The 23,125-nt window shown below is 35.2% G+C and overlaps 2 protein-coding genes and 1 long non-coding RNA gene across 7 annotated transcripts in view; all 3 read left to right on the plus strand.

Annotated features, from left to right (window-relative positions):
* The first annotated feature begins 255 nt into the window (after positions 1-255).
* LOC128157970 (uncharacterized) lies at positions 256-6,297 on the plus strand. 3 transcript variants are annotated; one of them, XR_008239897.1, is made up of 7 exons: positions 256-353; positions 1,266-1,475; positions 2,179-2,319; positions 2,957-3,046; positions 4,099-4,308; positions 5,011-5,151; positions 5,789-6,296. It is a non-coding gene; the product is annotated as an uncharacterized LOC128157970 (long non-coding RNA). The 3 variants fall into 3 exon arrangements; XR_008239895.1 differs by having other exon boundaries at positions 275-1,475; positions 5,789-6,297; XR_008239896.1 differs by having other exon boundaries at positions 275-1,475; positions 4,102-4,308; positions 5,789-6,297.
* Positions 6,298-7,121: 824 nt separating this feature from the next.
* Positions 7,122-12,815, plus strand: LOC128160122 (uncharacterized). Of its 3 annotated transcripts, none has more exons than XM_052823392.1 (2): positions 7,122-7,262; positions 8,802-12,815. In XM_052823392.1, the coding sequence occupies exon 2, from the start codon at positions 8,823-8,825 to the stop codon at positions 9,684-9,686; it is 864 nt and encodes a 287-aa protein (XP_052679352.1). In that variant the 5' UTR covers positions 7,122-7,262; positions 8,802-8,822; the 3' UTR covers positions 9,687-12,815. The 3 variants fall into 3 exon arrangements, with proteins under 3 accessions (XP_052679352.1, XP_052679354.1, XP_052679355.1); XM_052823394.1 differs by having other exon boundaries at positions 7,127-7,262; positions 8,805-12,815; XM_052823395.1 differs by lacking the exon at positions 7,122-7,262 and adding an exon at positions 7,291-7,392.
* A 7,299-nt stretch (positions 12,816-20,114) lies between these two features.
* The window catches only part of LOC128157924 (IQ motif and SEC7 domain-containing protein 1-like), a 55,026-nt gene continuing 52,015 nt past the window's right edge, over positions 20,115-23,125 (plus strand). The window contains exon 1 of the mRNA XM_052820585.1: positions 20,115-20,608. Within this exon, the coding sequence (XP_052676545.1) occupies positions 20,418-20,608 (191 nt within the window). The 5' untranslated portion in view covers positions 20,115-20,417. The remainder of the gene's footprint in view (positions 20,609-23,125) is intronic.

The raw sequence follows: 23,125 nt of genomic DNA on the forward strand, positions 1-23,125 counted from the left end.
TATACATGTACATGTATTTACATGTATATACCTAGAAAGGCATACAATGTACATGTACATCAAGCACCCACACGGAGTCAAGGCGTTCGTTCAAAATACGTTTCCCTTGCTAAGTAATTAAAAAAGCATGTGCATATTTACATGTAAATTGATATAACAGCGAGCGCAGCGAGGCGGCGCGAAGCGCCGCTAGCGTAGCGAGCTCCATAGACAACGTGTACGAACGGAGGAAATTCGAGTTGAAATCTGCACAGGCCACGTGAAAAAGTTCTACCTATAGGAATGAGAGTACCAATGCACCGGATGTTGACATCAGAGAAGTGTTAATACAAGATTGAGCCGCGCAGAAAAAGGTATGGCTAAGGTGATTGGCTGAATTAATTGCTGAAATAATGATTATTTCAAAGTAAATTTATCACTGTTTAAAATGAATGATGGATTGAAGAAGTACTGCAAAAAGTGAAGAAATAAGAGGGGTTGAAATAGGGGGTGGGTGTCAATTTTGGGACTTGGATTTATTTGCTGCGGATCGCTGTAAGTTGTAAACAAGCTCAATTTTGACCTATAAACGCCATGGGACCCTATGTATTTCTATTGATTTTGTGTTAGTGCTTGGTATGAACTTTCAAATGTGACCAAGGATATGTCTGTAAGTATAATAGCAAACTAGCCAGGTGGGTTTAGGTTAACATTGAGCCCTATGGGAAATGAATTGGTACTCTTTTCCCTATAGAGACCCTATTTTTTAAATGTTTTGTTGCTTAAAAATTGAAAAAGGTTAATTATTTCATAATGAAAAGAGCAGATATAACATTTTAAAACACTAGAAGTAAAATTAATACTGTAAGTGTAAATTTGAGGGTGGGAGTGGCTGTCATTTTCAAAATAAGGGGGGGGGGGGGTACTGAATGAGTGTAAAGGGTAATATAAGGGTGACCAGGCAAGAATAAAAGCAAAAAAATGTGGGGTTTTATGGTAAATTGGATAAAATAATTGTTGATCACCTGTGTTGCACTCCACTATTTCAGTTCTTTGCTTGTATATTTAATTTAATTGTACAAGATTTTTGAGATAAATCTTGACTGACCAGCTGTTCAATATAGAATCTGGACCAAACTTAGGTTTAACTCAGACTTTTTTCTGATATTCTGTTATTTTTGTGTGCTCCATATTACCATTGACTTCTCAGAAGTGTCTAAAGTCTTTTTAAATAGATTAAATGATGCTAGCCAATGCCAATTTAATTCGTCTGAGTTATTTTTCAGCAGACCATTTATTGTACATGGATTGCGCAGCTTGATCGAAAGAGTGATTCGGATCAAATACTGCCTCCCATACTTTTCAGCCATCCTTGCAGAGGAGTTCCGCAGTCTTCTTTCAAGCCTGAAGTGGTCTCGTGCAATGAGGTTGATGTAAAAGAAGGTTTGCGTCACACACCCTGAGACTACATCCACTGTCAACAGTGTCAGCATCTGGTAGGTTGCCATGTTTCATTTTTTTTATCCCCAGTTCAATGATTTGGAGTTTTTGGGCTAGAAGGAATACAGTTTAGAGTTTGGGAATATGTCTAGTCTGGAATGTAGAATGAGTGCCCCCCCCCCCCCCCCTCCCCCAGGGTTGGGAAAGGGAATGTTTAATTTACATGATCATTACACATGAAACAGAATGGGGACCACTTTCTAGTCTTGGGGTGACACCTGGGACTCATCTCATGTCAACTGAATATGGAATATACTTTATTTGCATGATAATATTTATGAGTGGGGACTTTTTGTGAAGTTTTAATGGTTCAAATGCTTGAAAATGTCAACTGTGTAGAGAACAAGACAGCAGTTTTTAGAGTTACTTCCCTTTGGCTTACTGGTCAGTGTTGCAAAATTTCAACATAATGCAATTTCTTTTATTTAGACTAGCTGCATCTGATTTTAATTTTTTTTCCTTGAATGTTATTCTGACTGCATAAATCACATGTGGTAATACATGTAATTACATGTAATTTCATGTAATTGTGCTTTTTATGTACCCCACCCCTGAATAATCATTTAATTTTGTATTTATGTGTGTAATATTGATATATATGTATATTTGTAAGACATGTATGATAAAAATTGATGTATAAACATTGGTTTGTGCAATGAATAACTTGTAACACTGATTTTCTCTCATTCGTGCACTTAGGAGGATTTTCATTTTTTTGCCTCCTCTGTCTTCGGAGATGGTGGCACCAGGGCAGCGGAGTCATTTTGTCCCTTTATAACGCTGATAGAGAGTCCGTATCCATCAGATCCATCATGACAGATATTTTTCTTCATGATGCAGGTAAAATTATTAGTATACTAGTCTCTGTCTCTTTACTGTGAGACATATTTGTGGTATCAAACCAGAACAATTACCCTTCTAGATTTTTTAACATTGTCAAAAAATTCTCTTTTTCTAGGTGTAAATTCCAAAAATTTTACAATTTATCAGTTCTGTTTATTACTACAATGACTGAGCTGTAATATAATGTCAAAAATATGTACCTCTCCTTTTTCAAAATTACTGTAATACAAAATGACAGGGGGCACCTGCTAGTTCTCTAAGCTACATTAGACTGGGGGGTGGTGATATTGTTCACACCTGCTAAATCAAAAGGAAAGGCCAGATTAGGATTATTTGGCTTATCAGAGTCAATAATGATTAAATTTTCATGATATGAATGTTTTTTACTTATAAGTCAATATTTAGCCTGTTTAATTTGCATAATTCACCAGGTTTTCATCTAATTTAAGAGGTTTTCTCAAATTCTGGGTAGAATCCACCCTTATTTAAAAAAATTATCAAATTTGTTCATGATACCCTTAAATACATTTAAACAAACACATTCATTCCGTTTTTCCATGTATTTTATTTGTTAAAGTCATTAAAAAGCAGTCAATTCATCTTGAGTCTCACTGTGAGCCCACTCTCATTACAGCATTTGCCGAGGGAGAGAGCCTGATACTCAGATGAGCACAGTATAAATATAAATCAAAATCCAGGACTCAAGTTTCATACACAATTAGAGGTATGTATAAGGTTCATGAAAAACACAAATTTGCCTAATTCTGAGGTGAGTAAAATTATGAGTATAGGAATGAGAGTACCAATGCACCGGATGTTGACATCAGAGAAGTGTTAATACAAGATTGAGCCGCGCAGAAAAAGGTATGGCTAAGGTGATTGGCTGAATTAATTGCTGAAATAATGATTATTTCAAAGTAAATTTATCACTGTTTAAAATGAATGATGGATTGAAGAAGTACTGCAAAAAGTGAAGAAATAAGAGGGGTTGAAATAGGGGGTGGGTGTCAATTTTGGGACTTGGATTTATTTGCTGCGGATCGCTGTAAGTTGTAAACAAGCTCAATTTTGACCTATAAACGCCATGGGACCCTATGTATTTCTATTGATTTTGTGTTAGTGCTTGGTATGAACTTTCAAATGTGACCAAGGATATGTCTGTAAGTATAATAGCAAACTAGCCAGGTGGGTTTAGGTTAACATTGAGCCCTATGGGAAATGAATTGGTACTCTTTTCCCTATAGAGACCCTATTTTTTAAATGTTTTGTTGCTTAAAAATTGAAAAAGGTTAATTATTTCATAATGAAAAGAGCAGATATAACATTTTAAAACACTAGAAGTAAAATTAATACTGTAAGTGTAAATTTGAGGGTGGGAGTGGCTGTCATTTTCAAAATAAGGGGGGGGGGGGGTACTGAATGAGTGTAAAGGGTAATATAAGGGTGACCAGGCAAGAATAAAAGCAAAAAAATGTGGGGTTTTATGGTAAATTGGATAAAATAATTGTTGATCACCTGTGTTGCACTCCACTATTTCAGTTCTTTGCTTGTATATTTAATTTAATTGTACAAGATTTTTGAGATAAATCTTGACTGACCAGCTGTTCAATATAGAATCTGGACCAAACTTAGGTTTAACTCAGACTTTTTTCTGATATTCTGTTATTTTTGTGTGCTCCATATTACCATTGACTTCTCAGAAGTGTCTAAAGTCTTTTTAAATAGATTAAATGATGCTAGCCAATGCCAATTTAATTCGTCTGAGTTATTTTTCAGCAGACCATTTATTGTACATGGATTGCGCAGCTTGATCGAAAGAGTGATTCGGATCAAATACTGCCTCCCATACTTTTCAGCCATCCTTGCAGAGGAGTTCCGCAGTCTTCTTTCAAGCCTGAAGTGGTCTCGTGCAATGAGGTTGATGTAAAAGAAGGTTTGCGTCACACACCCTGAGACTACATCCACTGTCAACAGTGTCAGCATCTGGTAGGTTGCCATGTTTCATTTTTTTTATCCCCAGTTCAATGATTTGGAGTTTTTGGGCTAGAAGGAATACAGTTTAGAGTTTGGGAATATGTCTAGTCTGGAATGTAGAATGAGTGCCCCCCCCCCCCCCCTCCCCCAGGGTTGGGAAAGGGAATGTTTAATTTACATGATCATTACACATGAAACAGAATGGGGACCACTTTCTAGTCTTGGGGTGACACCTGGGACTCATCTCATGTCAACTGAATATGGAATATACTTTATTTGCATGATAATATTTATGAGTGGGGACTTTTTGTGAAGTTTTAATGGTTCAAATGCTTGAAAATGTCAACTGTGTAGAGAACAAGACAGCAGTTTTTAGAGTTACTTCCCTTTGGCTTACTGGTCAGTGTTGCAAAATTTCAACATAATGCAATTTCTTTTATTTAGACTAGCTGCATCTGATTTTAATTTTTTTTCCTTGAATGTTATTCTGACTGCATAAATCACATGTGGTAATACATGTAATTACATGTAATTTCATGTAATTGTGCTTTTTATGTACCCCACCCCTGAATAATCATTTAATTTTGTATTTATGTGTGTAATATTGATATATATGTATATTTGTAAGACATGTATGATAAAAATTGATGTATAAACATTGGTTTGTGCAATGAATAACTTGTAACACTGATTTTCTCTCATTCGTGCACTTAGGAGGATTTTCATTTTTTTGCCTCCTCTGTCTTCGGAGATGGTGGCACCAGGGCAGCGGAGTCATTTTGTCCCTTTATAACGCTGATAGAGAGTCCGTATCCATCAGATCCATCATGACAGATATTTTTCTTCATGATGCAGGTAAAATTATTAGTATACTAGTCTCTGTCTCTTTACTGTGAGACATATTTGTGGTATCAAACCAGAACAATTACCCTTCTAGATTTTTTAACATTGTCAAAAAATTCTCTTTTTCTAGGTGTAAATTCCAAAAATTTTACAATTTATCAGTTCTGTTTATTACTACAATGACTGAGCTGTAATATAATGTCAAAAATATGTACCTCTCCTTTTTCAAAATTACTGTAATACAAAATGACAGGGGGCACCTGCTAGTTCTCTAAGCTACATTAGACTGGGGGGTGGTGATATTGTTCACACCTGCTAAATCAAAAGGAAAGGCCAGATTAGGATTATTTGGCTTATCAGAGTCAATAATGATTAAATTTTCATGATATGAATGTTTTTTACTTATAAGTCAATATTTAGCCTGTTTAATTTGCATAATTCACCAGGTTTTCATCTAATTTAAGAGGTTTTCTCAAATTCTGGGTAGAATCCACCCTTATTTAAAAAAATTATCAAATTTGTTCATGATACCCTTAAATACATTTAAACAAACACATTCATTCCGTTTTTCCATGTATTTTATTTGTTAAAGTCATTAAAAAGCAGTCAATTCATCTTGAGTCTCACTGTGAGCCCACTCTCATTACAGCATTTGCCGAGGGAGAGAGCCTGATACTCAGATGAGCACAGTATAAATATAAATCAAAATCCAGGACTCAAGTTTCATACACAATTAGAGGTATGTATAAGGTTCATGAAAAACACAAATTTGCCTAATTCTGAGGTGAGTAAAATTATGAGTATAGGAATGAGAGTACCAATGCACCGGATGTTGACATCAGAGAAGTGTTAATACAAGATTGAGCCGCGCAGAAAAAGGTATGGCTAAGGTGATTGGCTGAATTAATTGCTGAAATAATGATTATTTCAAAGTAAATTTATCACTGTTTAAAATGAATGATGGATTGAAGAAGTACTGCAAAAAGTGAAGAAATAAGAGGGGTTGAAATAGGGGGTGGGTGTCAATTTTGGGACTTGGATTTATTTGCTGCGGATCGCTGTAAGTTGTAAACAAGCTCAATTTTGACCTATAAACGCCATGGGACCCTATGTATTTCTATTGATTTTGTGTTAGTGCTTGGTATGAACTTTCAAATGTGACCAAGGATATGTCTGTAAGTATAATAGCAAACTAGCCAGGTGGGTTTAGGTTAACATTGAGCCCTATGGGAAATGAATTGGTACTCTTTTCCCGATATCCCAATAATCCTTTGCAGTGCATAGCAACATGGTGGAACAGGAAGCGTTTCTAAAAAAAATTCTTACCTCTTATCGTATACATCATTTTCATTTAACAATGAAAAAATCCTTTTAAAAACATTAAAGTAAACAGCACATATGCTTACGTAAAAAACTGAATGAATAAATAAAAGAAAAAAATTAAAGTTTTAAAATATCTACATCTGTTATAGTTGCATATGTGGTCAAACCTTTCAATTATATTGGATATCACATACTAAAAAAGGGCGAGGGCACACGTCTACAACGCTTATATAGCGTACAAAAATTAAAAAGATTGATGTCACAGAGGAAAATAACAACAAGGAACAAAATGAAAAATATCACAGACACAATTTATTGTTTACTGATTTTAATGATCATTATTAAAAGGAATGATAAAACATAATAGTATTTAATAAGTCTGTTTAACATTTTATCAATGCTCAGTGGTATAGTTTGTTTAGTGTTTAAGCCTAGGAAGGGACCATTGAAATAAAATTTGATAACTTCGGGTTCCTTGCAGTGGTAAAAGTTTTCGAGACAAAGCCAAAGTTTGTTGGTTAGGGCAAGTCCAAGGGTTGCATTTAACAATGATGACAGATGTGTGGTTCCTTCTGCGCTCGCCCCACCGGTCATACCGTAAAACATATTATCTTTGATGGACCCATTATTAGATATTTCCGTTTTTATCCGGGCTGTAATATTTTCAATGTTTGAAACCGAAGAATTCACCCACGTGTGTCGGAGCAGAAAGATGAAAATTTAGGGAAGATGGCCGAAGTTGAATGAAATGACAACTGCGTCAGATGAGATTTCACGACCTGGAAAGCTGTGACTGAAAGGTGTGTGGTTTTATTTTCGACTTTTATGACTAGATTCAGTGACAGTCGGCAGTTCGACGCTGGGGTACACCGCAGAAACAGCAAGATATTTAAATACCGGCTGTCATTTTCAATCATAACACTTTAACAGGTAAACGGCGAGGTCCATTTGATGTCTTGACAGATGTGTTGCTTTAAAGTCATTTTTAAACCCTCCATCTTGCCTCTTTCGTTTGCCCATTTGCAATTATCACGTACTGAAATCGATAACTTGGGGTTGGGGGGGGGGGGGGTAATTTAGGTTAAAGGATGTAAACAAAACACAGGCTTAAGGCAATTCTACTTCTACCAGATTGCGGCCACCATCAACCACTGATGACACTGCCACTTTGGTGCGCATACCAAATTTTAGAAAATAAAACTTGATTAATTTAATCAGTTACTTATTTCGAGGCTCGGGGATGTAGCGTTGTCAGTGGGCAGAGCATTCCAGTCCCTGATGGTACGAGGGTAGAAAGATTCCTTCCTTACTTCTGTGTTACCCGATGGTATTTGGAAGGAATGTACTTCCATGTTTCGGCTAATTAAGTCTTGATGGTGTCACTAGTTTGTCTGATGTTTCAATTTTCACTAGTCCGTTTTTGATCGTATACATGAGAGTCAGCCTGGCTCGCTTTCTCCTCACCTCCAGAGTTTGCCAGTCTAGGGAATGAATCATGTTGGTTACTGATGAGGTGTTGTGACATCGGTTGGTCACATATCTGGCGGCCTGACGTTGTAACATCTCGATCTTGTGTTTATGATCCTTCAAAAATGGGTCCCAAGTATTCTAGCGTAGGTCATACAAGTGTCTTCTAGGCTTTCTCTTTTATATTTGCCTTTCTGATGTTGAGGTTAGGTTTTAGAAAGCTTAAGGTGTTAATTGTTTAATAGCTTTCTTGCAGATGTTCGATGTGTGCTGGTTCCACTTAATATCTGATGTTATTGAAACACCTAGATATTTCGCTGTTGTAACCTATTCGAGTTGGTGGCTGTGAAGAGTGCATATATTATTAATATCTGTAAGAAATTTGTTTTTGTTTAAGTTAGTTTCTCCATGTAAAAATAGATGAAATGTCTACGAAGAAATATTGGATTTTTTCCCTGTATCAATTTCAATATATACTTCTTTGACAGGTATGTGTATTCTTGTTTAAATTCATCAAAAAGTGACGAAAACAGTAACCTGGAACAGACTGTAAAAGAATCATTATGTACATTTGTACTTGTGTGGAATAGTATTTGAATTGGCCAATTATATTAGATCTATACGTCCCTCACAGGTTGGTTGGCCAATTAGAAGCACTGTTATATCAGGTTGGTCATTGCTGTAGATAGATATCATCACTGCACTGAGGGTTGTTTCATGGTTTTCTGTCATGCTTACTGTTTTGACTTTCCGACAAATGCTTATTTAAATGGCAGATTTTGTATAATGTTCTAGTGACAAAATATTGTTTATAAATAACAACTGAAGCTAAGAATAAAGAAATAAAAAGTAATTTTTTTTATTTATTACAGCAGGGATTTACAGAGTGAAACATGTCACAAAAACCAAAGCGTAAAGCGGCCATGATGACTGCGGAGGTTGTCCCAGGATCCTCCACTCAAGTTGCGAAGGAAGTCGCAAAGTCAGAGCTACTAGCCCCGCAGGAGAAAAAGCCAAAAGTCTCCGAAAAAGGTGACTCGGCCTCCACAAAGGAAGAGACGGAAGAAGAGATGCAAAGGTACTTGGACGACACGTTCGAAGGCAGGCGTGCGTTTGTGACGGAGGAAATGCCAACCATTTTAATTCTCCGAGAACATTTCCCACAGCTGTTTAAAGGGAGACAAATGTTGGCAGAGTTCCAGAGAATCACGGGGCTGGACATCGATCACCTGATACAAGAGTACTGCGTGAAGTACGCGTCCACTGTAATCAGCCTGGGGCGACAGACTCCGGGCTCTGGGGGTCTACTCAAACAGGCCGAGTCGGTCAGACAACAGAATCTCGCCCTGAAGCAGTACTGGGACATGGTGACCGCTCTGTGCCTGATTCCCCTGCTACTGAAGGAGAACCTGGTGGAGATGGTGAGGGAAGTCGGGCCGGAGGAAGAGGTGGACCCCCGGGGGAAAATTGTCCCCATCCTCATCTCCAAGGGCTCGATATTCAAGAGTGACGAGTTTGTGCTGATCATCGAGGAAGAAGTGGTGCAAGAGTTTGAGGAGTTTACGATCGCGCTGGGTACGCTGTTTTCGGCATACTGGGTGTTTAACATGCAGTACCCCCGGACTTTGAACCACACGTATAATTTCATACAGAAGGCCATTTTACACCTGAGGGATGGCACACCGTTTCCTCCGCTTTGTAAACAGTTGGTGCAGAAGATACAAAAGGCTTGTTCCCAGGGGAAATCAGCCACGTAGCTGGGGGAAATCAGCCACGTAGCCGGGGGAAATCAGCCACGTAGCCGGGGGAAATCAGTCAAGTGCTGGGGGAAATCGGCCATATAATGAGGGAAAGTTTGCTATGTACATGTAGCTAGCATGGAGTTGATTAGACAACTATATACACTGTACATTAATTGATAAAAGTCCCAAATGAAACTGAAGGGTGCATAATTGAAATTAAACCTTCACTGTGTATGCCATCCAATATGTGTCAGTATTTTTTACCGTTAGATAGTGCATTTTATTATAAAAGCTGTACTTGTTTAGAAATTAATGTTTTTGTAATTTTATGTTACGTTTTAAGCAACTTAAATGTACACGTTTCATTGTGTGTTTTACATGTAACAAAAACCCATAAATATGGAGGTGCTTTAACATTTTTTTAGTTGCTTGCAGTATTAGAAACATTCCGTTGTGAGAGTTATATCTCATACACCATTAAGTGCAATATTGAGACATTGAATACAAATTGTGAAGTGTAATCATCCCCGGCCCAATGATCACGAAGAAGTCCAGACAGGTTAGCGCTCTGTCTTGAGTCGTTCAAAAACTGCAAAAGACATAAACTTAAGATTGTTCCTCTATTGTATCCCCTCATGTTGCTTAAGAAATGTTGTGATCCTTTGAGGCAGTTAGATTATGTTTGTTTTAGTTCAATGTATTAGCACCATAAATCACGTCTTCCTGTTATAGAAACTTACTCAGCTCTGCATGTTCAGAAAATTTAGAAACGTTTAAAAGGCAAATAAAAAAATAATAATAATAGGAAATGGATTGGTTATCAAGCCCCAACACAAAAATCAAAAAATAAAATACCTGCCTGTCGCATTATAATTTGAAAATTTTGGCCTGAGAAAAAAAATCATATTTTTTTTACATCAGCAATAGATATTTGCTTATGATGATATCTTGTGGGTAGGTAATAAGAAATGTGCCATAGCAGACATGCCAAAATATGTAAACTTTCAAAATTCCAAGGTTGTAAACTAGCTTAGTCTCTCAACTCATCCTAACATGTTCCCAAGCTGAGCAAAAGCAAAGCTTTATATGCCTCAACATGCTGTGTGACAATAGACAATCTAACCATTTAATGCATTAAATTCCGTGGAGTGGATTTCTGGCCAAAACAATAGTCTTTATTTTTGCATGCTGAAAATTTTCTTGATGTAGACATGATTTTTGTTTTATTGTGAAAGCAGAAGTTCAGCATCTCCGTAATTAAACAGAATTTTCAGACTTTTATCTGATTCTTACTCTAATGAAAATACAAAAACTGTGAATAATATTTTCTCAACACATAACTGTACCTTTAAACTTCTGTAAGAAATATTGTTTTAATTTAATGATGGGAAAAACTACATGTAAATTTCAAAATAGAAATGGAGTTATTCCCCTTACAAGATATTGAAACTGAATCAAGCTATTAAATTTTGTTAACAAGTGCATGTCTAAATTTTATCACATTTAGATTTACAATATCCTAGCACTATGTTCTGGACACAGGATAGAGGGAGGTCTCGCATGTAAATATACTGTAATTATGCATATTATGTGTATATACCATGTATACAGCGCCTGTATATGTAGTACTGTTCTGTGTGTCCGGTTTTTGTTTTAATTGTTTAAGGCAATATGAGCTGTATTTTTTAGAATTTTATTTTGCAGCAAAAACCTGCTAGTATGATAAGTCTGCATATAAATTAAACTTTATGATAGATAAAATTTGAAAAAATCATTAATTTTTGTCAAAGGAAATATTTCTCTTCTAAGGAATATATAGCAAATCAAATTTTGTACAGGACGACAATTATTCAATTTTGCTCCATATAAGGCTTCTTAACGGCCTTTTCCACAAAATTATGGCTAACAGAAATTTAAAAACCATGATTTTTTTTTTATTATTTTAGTAGAAAAGAACATTTTAGTAAAAAAAAAAATTCAACGTGAAAAAATTCAGCTCATATTGCTTTTACATTTTGTTTTTACGGTAGGTGAAAAGATGTTCATCGATGTACTTTTTGTTTTTATATTATCCTTACATTTTTTTTCAATTTTTTTTAGGTGGGGGAGTAGTGTTTCAAATTTTTTTGAAATTATACAAAAATAATTACGGATATATCATGTTGTTTATTTCAGTGTTAAATAGATTACAATGCAATGTGTATTGTCATGGCTATATCCCCTCCACCTTTATTATCTGTAGAAATGACATTTGTATACTTGTATACATACAGGTAATTATTATTACCTGGTGTATGCTATGGTGGCCAGCATTGTCACCAAACCGCCCCCACCCCCCACTCAAATAAAGTTTGAATCTGAATGGTTGTATGTCTCCCTCCTGAATTTTGTGGCATTTTCCAGGGTTTTTTAAAAAATACATGTACATGTGTAACAAGGTTTCTTAAGTCACAGACTAGAGACTAAAAGTGCTCTGTATAAAAGAACTTAAAAAAACTTCTACAGTGTGTATATTGTTGAAGAATACTTAGCAATGTCATTTGGTGCAGAATATTGATGCAATTAGTACTGAATTTATATTTTGTGTTTATTTCTCCAATCAGCTTCCAATGGTCATTGACACCCACCCCCTATTTTATTTTAAATGATAATCTTATTTTCAAAAATTATTTTGTTCACTGCCAAAAACATATAGCTAGTTCATAATTACAGTAATTGTTAATCTGATCAAATCCAAAGACGTCCCCTCCCGGGAACCTGTGGGTCAGAGAAGGAGAAGTCTCTGTCCTGCCATTGGTCAGATTCCTGGGCTAATCAGGGGGTGTTACTTGTGCCATCACCATTATGTATAAAACAGTGTATATTGTTCGTGGTTTTTTCCCTTGATTTCTCTCTTTCCTTTTTTTTTAATGTTAAAGTTTTTAAATTTGATTAATTTTTTCTGTGAATCTCTAATTAAAAAATATTAAAATTCCGTGGAACTTTTTATAAGGAGGATGACTGTTACTAACAACATTAACATTAATGCCATCAATGCAGTTAGATTTAATCAACGTCTGTAAAATTAATGATTTTTTTTCCCATTTCCTACATTTTTATAGCTGTCCAGGGAAGTTCCAAAAATATTAAAGCATCAAAACAACGTTCATTAATTTGTTTTTATTTCTGTTATTTTTTATTGAAATATTTTTTGTTGATGTATCTGCGCAAAAAATGCATAAAATTCCGTGCTACTTGCTGAACAAATTTCATTTTTTGTTTTATTAGTTTTTTACGTACTGTTAGTTGATTTTATGTACGTGAATATACATTTTGTTTATTTTACATGTATATACTATTTTTTTTGTTTATTTACAAACCTGCTGTTTGTTTATTTACAAACCTGCTGTTTGTTTATTTTGGGAAATGAGTCTCATGTTTTATTTCCAAGCTTCTATTTTAATTTACAAATCGATGTTTATGTTGTAAATTGTTAAGATAAATGTATAGATTGTTATAATGAAAAGCAAAAAAAAAAAAAGTATTGTTTTCATTGTTTGATATTATAATATTCTACGCGAGTACGTAATTCGCGATTTCCGCAGTTTTGTATCAAATCGCGAGAATATAAAACCGCGATCACCAATTTTTTGTTATAATTTCCTAGAGTTCAAAACTTTCTGAAAATAAAAGCGAGATTTTAAAATTCGCGGGGGTTGCTTCTCGCGATTTTATGCGGAAATTATTTCCTCCCGTTTACTTAAGAATCTACAGTATTTGATCATAAATTAAAATAATGTTGAAACTTGGCCATATTGATGCAATGGAGTGTACCGGAGAAACTCATTATTTTAAAAGTATATAGGTTCATTGTTGATACAAGAGCTAACAGTAGAAGTCCAAGTAGCGTAGTGGACAATGTACTCGCTAGTCACCGCCGCGACCCGAGTTCGATCATCGTGATCGGCAGTGGTGGTATGTGTAGGGTATGGCGGTCGCCAACTTGGACACGTGGGTTCTCTCCGGGTACTCCGGCTTCTTCCCACACCAATGACCCCTCGCGCTAACATCCGTGCCAACGAGAGATATTAATATAAGTTGTAGAACTTACTTATGAAAGTTCAGGTTCAACATGCAGAGTAGAGGTTGGAGTGCATCTTTTGACATGCTGACAATTCATGTTAAAGCAATTTAATTGTAACATCCTTTTTGATAGGCTATACTTAAAAATCTTCAGCCTCAGTAAGGCCTTTTTAATAGACAACCAAAATTTGAGTGTCATTCGTTGAGATATAAGCGAGTTACAGAGCTTATTATTCTTTGCTATGTAAATAAAGCTTTTGTTTACATTTTGAATGTTGAAGTGAAAATTCCAGTGTTAGGCCTAAAATGAATGTGTTAAACGTTAGGTACTGTTTATCTATGCTTAAAATGAATAAGGAGATAGACAAATCAGCTTGAAAAATATTTTTTACTGGTATTTTGAACCTATGTAAACAAAAACTGGGCACAAGTCTCGTTTCCATCACAAAGAACTCTACGATTTACTCTCAAGTTTCATTTGATCATTAGAAATGCGTTCCTAAAGCATTGTAAATAATAAAAACAGAAAAATAGAATTTAGCCGAAATGGTGACCATTTTTGGCTCACCTGAACCGAAAGTAAAAGTAGCGAATCCCTCTGCCTTTCCAAAGCCTCTAGAGAGTTGACATCTTCTATAGAACTGCTGAGCCAGGTATATCACTGATCATGTCTATTCATCATGCCAGTTAAAGAAAAATTAATTAAAAGGGCCAGGGCTGCATTTTACTGAAGCATTTGCAGCTTATGCCAAAATTTTGATATTACGTTAACTGTCTAAGCTACCTATTGATTTAACTAAATTCATATTTCATGAAAATGTCATGTTGTAAAATTTGAATTTACTGCTAGTTGTCATTTTGTAAATTTTGTATTTACTGCCACCCGGTTAATTCAAAATTTACAACATAACAAAAAATACTTAATGACAGTTTTGTTAACATTTTGTTCATTGAGGATCATGCCAGTAGACTAGAAAACTTTACGATTGGTTGTAAGTACTTTTGTGAAACCTAGTCATGGCCACCTGATGGAGATATTGATAATATTATGAAAATGATAAAAACTCGGTGAAAGGTATTAAAAATCTTGTGAATTGGAATTTTTTTCCCAGCCAAACTTTTAAGATATTGTTCTTGAAAAGTATTATAAATTCAAGTATGTTCATTTACAAACTGGAATATCAGGATGAGGTCAGATTAAAAATTTACAGTTCATCCCTGAAATAAATAAAAAATTATATAATTTTCTAAAGAAATGTCACATATATGCGATAACTTGCATATCACCATGAACTGCAGTCAAGAGACATCAGGGGAAAAACCTCATTGCACCATTGGTGCGTCAACCTTCCCGCAATAAAGCTGCAGATATTATAATACTGTGTATGAAATATTTAATGTTGATTTTAATTTGAGGCAAAATACATTAATTACTGTAAAACGACTGGAGTAAATACATTGTACCCTGTTCGCAGGAGTAAGACAAATAAAATGTTGTACATATTCTCAATCGTTTAGAATATTTCCATAAAATGTTCTCTTAATTTTACAGAGATACACATCTCCTTTACAAATATATTTTGAATATATTCAATTCAATACATTTTAAGTTTTTTCAATAAACTCAATTCTTCGATTTTATTTAAAAAGGTCTCTGTCTGAATTTCTGAGTTTATTTATTTAGTATACTGTATATTTCTTGTCAATTCGAAAAGGCCCATGGACCACATCGCTAACCTGAGTCTTTAGACCAAGTATCTTGCTATAGTTAACTAATTTGAATTATACATGAATATGAAATAAAATGCAATGGAAATGTAGATTACACATTTTTATTAAATATATACATGTATGTCTCAAAATTCTCAATTATTTTTTTCATCCTCTTTCCAAACAATTTTTTGTACTCAATAAGAGAACTGGTAAGCATTTAATAAATTCATATACATGTACAATGTTAAATACATATATAATATCTCTTTCTACAGTGGTTTATACTTGTATGAAGGTACATGTATCAACCATGAAATATACAAAGCTTGCTTCAGATCTAGATGATCGCTGCCTTAAAAATTCGCATGAAACACCCCCCCCCCCCCATAACAATCACATGTTATATGTATATATTTACACGACTCTTCGAATCTCTTTAAAGTCATTTATATAAAGTACTACTAAAATGTAAAAATACATCGTTGTTTTCGGTCAGATTGTAAGTTAATACACACGCAGAAAGAGGAACTTAATATTTAACTAATTATCCTCTATAAATTTATTTGGAGGTTTACAACACAAGCACGTGCTGCTGTATAGTAGTATACTTATTACACTATAGGGTGGACTACTAATACAGTAACGAGCGTCTGTGGTTTAGAAGGCTGACATCATGTAGTCTGTACGCGTGCATTCAAGTCCGTCGTTTCAATGTACAGTGATGTAGCTACTTTCTAATGATCACGAAATAACCCACGCATCCATATTATCTTCACACTAGATTGTCGTCAATTCCATTCCAATACAGCCTTCATAATTTTAATTTTTATCAGACGTTTTCTTTTATGTAAAACTAGACACTCAACCTCAAACGGCGTCCCTCTCTCATATGATAGCGTTATGGATTAAAATAAATATTGGCTTGCTTCAGTGTCATTCATAAACGACAGCTTCGGTTTCCTTGAAGCTAAGAATAATTTTTCTTTTTTTGTGTGAATTGGACCCAGATCTAGACCCAATTGTGGTCCAACTCCAAACCGCACGGACCAACCTGATTTTCCTCATATATACCTATTGTAGATTGCTTTCATTATATATACCCTTCCAAGTGTCCGAATTCCAACCTTATTTTTAGACATGGGATAGGATTTATTGTTTGGCCGTTAAAATGTAATTGTGCTGACCAATGATGTAGAGAAGGCGGAGTTATACTTTAGGACATTTTTTACTCAGGGTTTGGGTTCTCAAATGCGAATTATTATATAAAGTTCAATGTCATTAATAAAATTTGTTCTGAACACAAAAAGTATCAATGAAATGAATAATTATTGACATAAATCATAACATTTGATATCTTTACTATATTATGCAATTTAATGATAGGCTCGAATAAAATTGGACTTTAAGCTAAACAGAGAAAATTCGGTATAAAATTTTGTTTTTCAATGATTTATTTTTGGTAGTACTATGCTATTTAAATTAAGATTTCATTTGTTAGTCAACATAATTTTGCATATTTATCATGTTTATCGGGGTCCGTCTCTGTGAGCGTCCCACATGCAGATACGAGTCTGTGTGTCTCCCTATAGCCTACCTGGCTTATACTTCACCCAGAGTGTCCTTGGATAAAGGATAGTCAGTGACCTTGAACCACGTCTGTAGGTCGAAGGTTAGGGTCACACATTGTAGCAGAATTGTGTGTAAATTAAGTCATTAGTTAGATCATAATTATACTCTCTCCCCTGGGCCAAATCTTGCTCGTTCTTTAAAACAGAATGAATGTCATTAGTCAAAGGGTGAGCAGTGACCTTGACCTAAGTTTCTAGGTCAAACAGATTTAGGTCATATTGGCCCTCGTTAAAAATTCTTGTCAGGACTACCCATTCTTCTAACCTGGCCCTATCTGGATCATACTTTATATAAAGTGTTTTGCAGTGACCTTGAACCATGCTTTTGGGTCAGATGTATTGGAAGGGTATATATGAACAGACAGGCAAACAGATGGACGGACGGACAAACAGACAAATATATATAATATAGACAGACGGATAGCCATACCGTAGATACAATGTTAGTGTAATTTATATATATAATAAACAATCATTTTTTCTGACAATAATTTTTGTAAGCTTTAGTTCAGTATGTTTGATTTTAGGGTTACAATCTCGTAAGTTGAGTGAATTTGTACCTGAATAATTTGTATATACAATACAACGTGTTCAAAGCAATTAAATGATCGTAACATTATGGGTGGGTCGTCCATTATTAATATGTTTGACTGTGTTTATACATAAGTATATATATATATAACAAATTATATGTCAGTTTTTTTAGTTTGTTTTTTGGGGGGTTGGGGGGGGGGGTGTTGTTTTGTTTTTTGTTTGTTTGTTTGTTTGTGGTGTTTTTTTTTTGGTTTTTTTTTTTGGGGGGGGGTCAAACGTTTGAACAATAGAATATATAATTGAAAATCAATAAATATCATTGGTTTCTTAATACTAGTAACTCATCAGTCATCATCTAAATAATAGATGGTGTTTGTAGAATGAAAGTGGTCTAGTTGTAGAAATTTAAGAAAGCATATTCTCGCCTTTGAATGTATAATATTTAAAGGTAATTTAAAGAAAAAAATGTGTAGGCATATTCTGATGATTGGCCCACATGACCATTCCGCTTTCAGTAAAATTAGTAATCAGCAAATTACATGTGAATTTTCCGGGGGTGGCGGGAGGGTCCAAATCCCGACTCCCCGACCCCATCCTACATATACATGTATTTGTAAATCCGTGCATAAGCCAATCGGTGTTTATATTTATACAGATGTTTCTTACCTTTTAATGTATATTTATTTAGTTTCCTAAAATGTGAAAGAAATACGATATCTGTCCAGTGCTCGTCCTGCCCCCCCCCCCCCCCCCCCACCAAAAAACCCCAAAACAACAAAAACAAACCCAAACAAACACAACCCCCAAAATACCAAAAACAAAAACACAACAAAAACAGCCCCCCCCCAAAAAACAATTGCCCCCCCCCCCAAACAATTTAATCCCATTCCCACTTCATCACCACCGCTACTATGCCCTATAAATGAGTTTTACATATTAAACCCCTGTTACCCCCCTCCTCCATTTAAAGCTATTAAGGTCAATTCTATTTAAGAATCAAAATTCGGTGGCCACGCATAGTCACGGATTTTCCTCATACTTTACAATTTGAAAGACTTTGTTAAATAAAAAAGGTTAACATCATTTATTTGTTGCTATATTGTCCTATTGTCATTCTAACATAGTGTAAAAATGACATTTTAATGCTTATTTGAGAACATATTGTAATGTGCACAACTTAGGGCCTCTATGGTAGGATATACAGTGTATCATTAAACAAAATTGTCATTTTTCAAGAAAAAGAAAAAAATTTATAGAGAAACGCATATTTTTAAAGTGTTTCCATGGTAACTAAAGAGAAATTTCAAAATATGATTTCTTCATTTAATTTGATAAAAAACTTTTCAGTTTTTTCTTGGCCTTGTTGCCATAGCAATGGGTGTCAATTTTCATAAATAAAATGTATATTGCATGGGCATTGATAAGAATCTGAAAAATAAATAATTTACCATTTTAGTTTATAAAAAAACACAAGAGACCAATTTCAAAAAATTCGGTTTCCATGGGAACATTCTAAAAGTATTGGTTTCTCCATCAGTTTTTTCTTCTATGAAATCAGAATTGACAATTGGACAAAGATTTGTCTTTGATTAGTGGGAAAAACCTTCTAATATGGCTTTAAAGTAGGTACGTTTTGCTATTTTCCATCTTTAGCCTCAGTTTCTATGGCAACGGTTACCCCCAGCACCCAACTATTAGTGTCTTTTTGCATTTTACACCTAGGAGTGTCCATGTATGAAATATAAAGAAAATCGGTTACTATATGCGTGGCCAGACCCTTTTATAAATCAGTGATTCTTACATAGAATCGATTTTAAAAGGTCAAGATCTATATATAGTAAATGATTCCATAGTGCATTATTGGTGCTGGAACCATTATGAAGTCGATCATTATTGATTTGAAGAATCTTTTCCCCGTACTATACGTCTTTAAAGGAGTTACGTAGAAAAGTAAACAATTTCTTGACATTCTATATTAAATCACGTGAAAAGTAATCCCAATACCTATATTCAATTTAACATCATTTTAAAGAGGAGGTCAAGCTTTTTTTAAGATCTTATTTAATTCCGTTTTTGGAGAGACTAGGCATTCTAGATACATTTATCAGTCAAAAATGGACAAAACGCTGTTTGTTCCTTATTTCCTTCATATTTCATTGAAAATTACAGTTTACACCTTATCAAACAAAGCTATTGTTATGAGGCATCATTGAAAGAATTTATATCTCAAATCTTACAAACCCGTAGGCACCTTTCATTAACTAGATCTTGACCTTAAGTCACCCCTCCCCCCCCCCCCCCCCCCCCCAACACACACACACACGTGCAAACAACCAGACCTATTTTGCCCCCTAAATTAAAATTATTATAACGGGTATGTAAGAAAAACAAGTGGAACACACGTGTATAGGTCTAAATACGTTTCCATTTTTGACTTTATTTCATTAAAATAAGAAAATCTATGATCCACCCCCATTTCTGAAACTACGTGACGTCACCAGGTATCAACTTCCGGACATCGAAAGATAAACTCGCTAAACGTGAAGGTATAACATTTATAGCTTAAAAAACGAAATTCAGGGATTTTATCACAAAAAGCAGATGTGGAAAATATTTGGCGATAAGTGCGGTGCTTAGGGAGAGTGTACAACCAGCCAGGAATTGTGTCATCGATTTTATCCTGTTTTACTGGAGCACGTTTAGATTTGACTTTAGTGAGAAATGTACATGAGGATTTTAACATGGCTGTCAATATTTTGGTAGCCAGGACCAAATTTCCCAGCCTTGTTCCCTGTCGGTAGGTGGGGAAATGTGTGACGTCACTGAGGGGTACGGGCACCTGCCCCAGGGTGCACTGATAGCTCTCCTTGAGGAGAGAGACTGTGAAATCCAACAGCAGAGATCCGTCATTCAAACTTTGACGGACCAGGTCGAAAATCTCAGGAAAGAGAAAGATGACATTCTTCAGAACGCCAGCATCCATCTCTCAGGGGAAGGCAGGTAAGCTAGATTTGATTGTGTATATGGTTACATGAAGATATGGCCCTGGGTCTCCAGTGGCATTATGGTGACACATTATATGTACCTGTATACAGAGGATTGGGAAGAATTCCTTGTTTTTAGTTAGTCATCCCACTTGCGTATATTGAAATGTTTCTCTTTCAGAATTTAGGTTTAGAGCTATAGATAAAGTTTCACATGTGCAGTTTATATATTCTATGAGATTTGCAAAAAAAAGGCAAACGCACTTTAACCCCCCCCCCCCCCCCCCCCCCCTAAAAAAAAGCTACATTTTTTCTGTTTGTGTATTGGTGTATTGGGAATGCTCCTGCGTGTGATGTTATGTTGGTTTAACATGGTATGGAACCACTGTAGTCCTCCTCAAACAGATTTTTATCTTGTTTCAAACTGACAATACTTTGTGATGTTGGGCACATATGTTCAATTAAAGCCTGTAGTCTTATCAGGGCACATCTTCTTCATTAGAATTACAGACACAGACTCGTATCAACAAACCCTCGATCTGCTACTGTACGGCCAGATAAAATAATTTTACCCCAAAGTGAAAAAAAAAAAGTTTCCTTAATTGGCTGTCTGTTGCAATAATGTATGCACTCCACTGTACCGAGGGACTTTTAATTATCTTGACAGCAGAGGACGAAAGTGAAGAATTAATTGTCCCTGGCAGCCTCTGTAATGGCCCGTTGAAAAAAGTTACACCAAATTAATTTCTATGTTCATTACAATCTTTTAATTTAGTCACAAGAACCAGTTTAGCTTCACATGGTTTCAAACGTGGCTCTCATTAGCACGTTAATGTCTGTGTAAAATATTTTTTCTAAATATATATTATTAATACCATATTTTAATAATGGACGACGCATATTGGAAATTCATGCGTCAACTCTAGGCCTATGAATTTAATACACAGTATCTTGTGTCATATGGTGAATCAAATGTTTAAGAACATCACTGTGTATAGACAAACACCGAGTATACATCCTTGTTGTTTTTGCCGTGTGGTGATCGAATGTCCACGTAAATTATGGCTGATTCCTGGTCGTCATCAAACGCTGACCTACAACACGTGACATAACTACCGGTACTTGTTCTTACGAAGTCAGTCCAGGAAGCAAGATTTCAGCTCCTGAATCTGTCAAGTACAGCCGCAATACCACTATCTGCAAAGTCGCAATTTCATAACAATAATAAATCTTTGAAAAGATTGAGCATGGTGAAACCATTACATGTACTTTGGAACTGTCATCAAATACTAGAACAACTAACGCAGTTTATTCAAGTCTGGTCAATTAGATTTGTTTATCCATACACTGATTCCAAGGTCACAATATGTAAAGTCACAATTTTAATAAAAATGAATTTTTAGAATAAGCATGTTGAGACCAATAGGACAATATTGTTGTCTAAGATACTAGTATTATTAACACAGTGTTATACATGTACAACTTTTTTTTTTATCTGTTCTCTGATTCCTCTTCATCCCCTACCCTCCAATCACTTACCCCCCCCCCCCTCCCCCCCCCCCCACCCCAATTTTCCCTTGTGGATTGTTTAACTCCACCTTGTTTGTTGAATTCCATCAGTAAAGACTGTGTTTATCTTGTCGATTTCTGTTTCATTTGCGTCTTGATTGATGTATTTCTGATTCATCCTGGCCTATTTTTGTAAATAGTTAGTATAAAGTGTGAAATGCAAGTGTCTGTATAATTCGTGTACATACAAGGTACGTGTGAAAGTCGACATCAGAGGATCAACATGATGACGTACACATATTTCCTTGACAGTGACGTAAGTCGCCTCGCGATCAAACGACAAAATCCTGGTCAGGCTTTACAGTTACTGCTATCCTTTGTTTGGTGCCAGTTTTGTCTTCAGTTTCAAAATTCGCCTAGTTTGATGATCACAATACATGTATTGGTGTGATGAAATATATTAATTTACATGTATATTTTATATAATAGATATCAGAATTGATATTGCCTTGAAACTCTGCAAATTGATACTTATAAAGATAGATATGAAAGACAAGATGTATTTAATTATAGCAAATCAATATCATTATAAATGTAGAGAGCATATTAATATTAATCATGTTTTAATGAAAAAAAAATCATTTTCAGGATTGTTTGGTCTCAGTAATTATTTAAAATGATAGATGCAATTTCTGATTGGTTTTTTATCAGATTCATTATATAAAATGTTAATTTTCAAAATTTGGTCACTCCCAGAATGCTCCAGAAGGTGGCGTCTTGGATTGAGTGTACAGAGATTACGCTAAATGAGTCTGTGTCTGAACTAATCTGAATAGAACAGGGCAGCTCCCGATTACAGAGCAAGTTTTAAAATATCTTAATCGTATCAGACCTCAGCGTTACGCTTGTTGTAGGGATGCAGATAGTAACTTAATTTAGAAGTCAGCTTGTAAGGTTTGAAAAATTGTTAACCGCGTATGTTACCCTGGTAATCCCACCTTTGTCATTGACTCATTGACCGGTG

This window comes from Crassostrea angulata, chromosome 8, assembly GCF_025612915.1.
Source record: "Crassostrea angulata isolate pt1a10 chromosome 8, ASM2561291v2, whole genome shotgun sequence".
Classification (NCBI taxonomy): domain Eukaryota; kingdom Metazoa; phylum Mollusca; class Bivalvia; order Ostreida; family Ostreidae; genus Magallana; species Magallana angulata.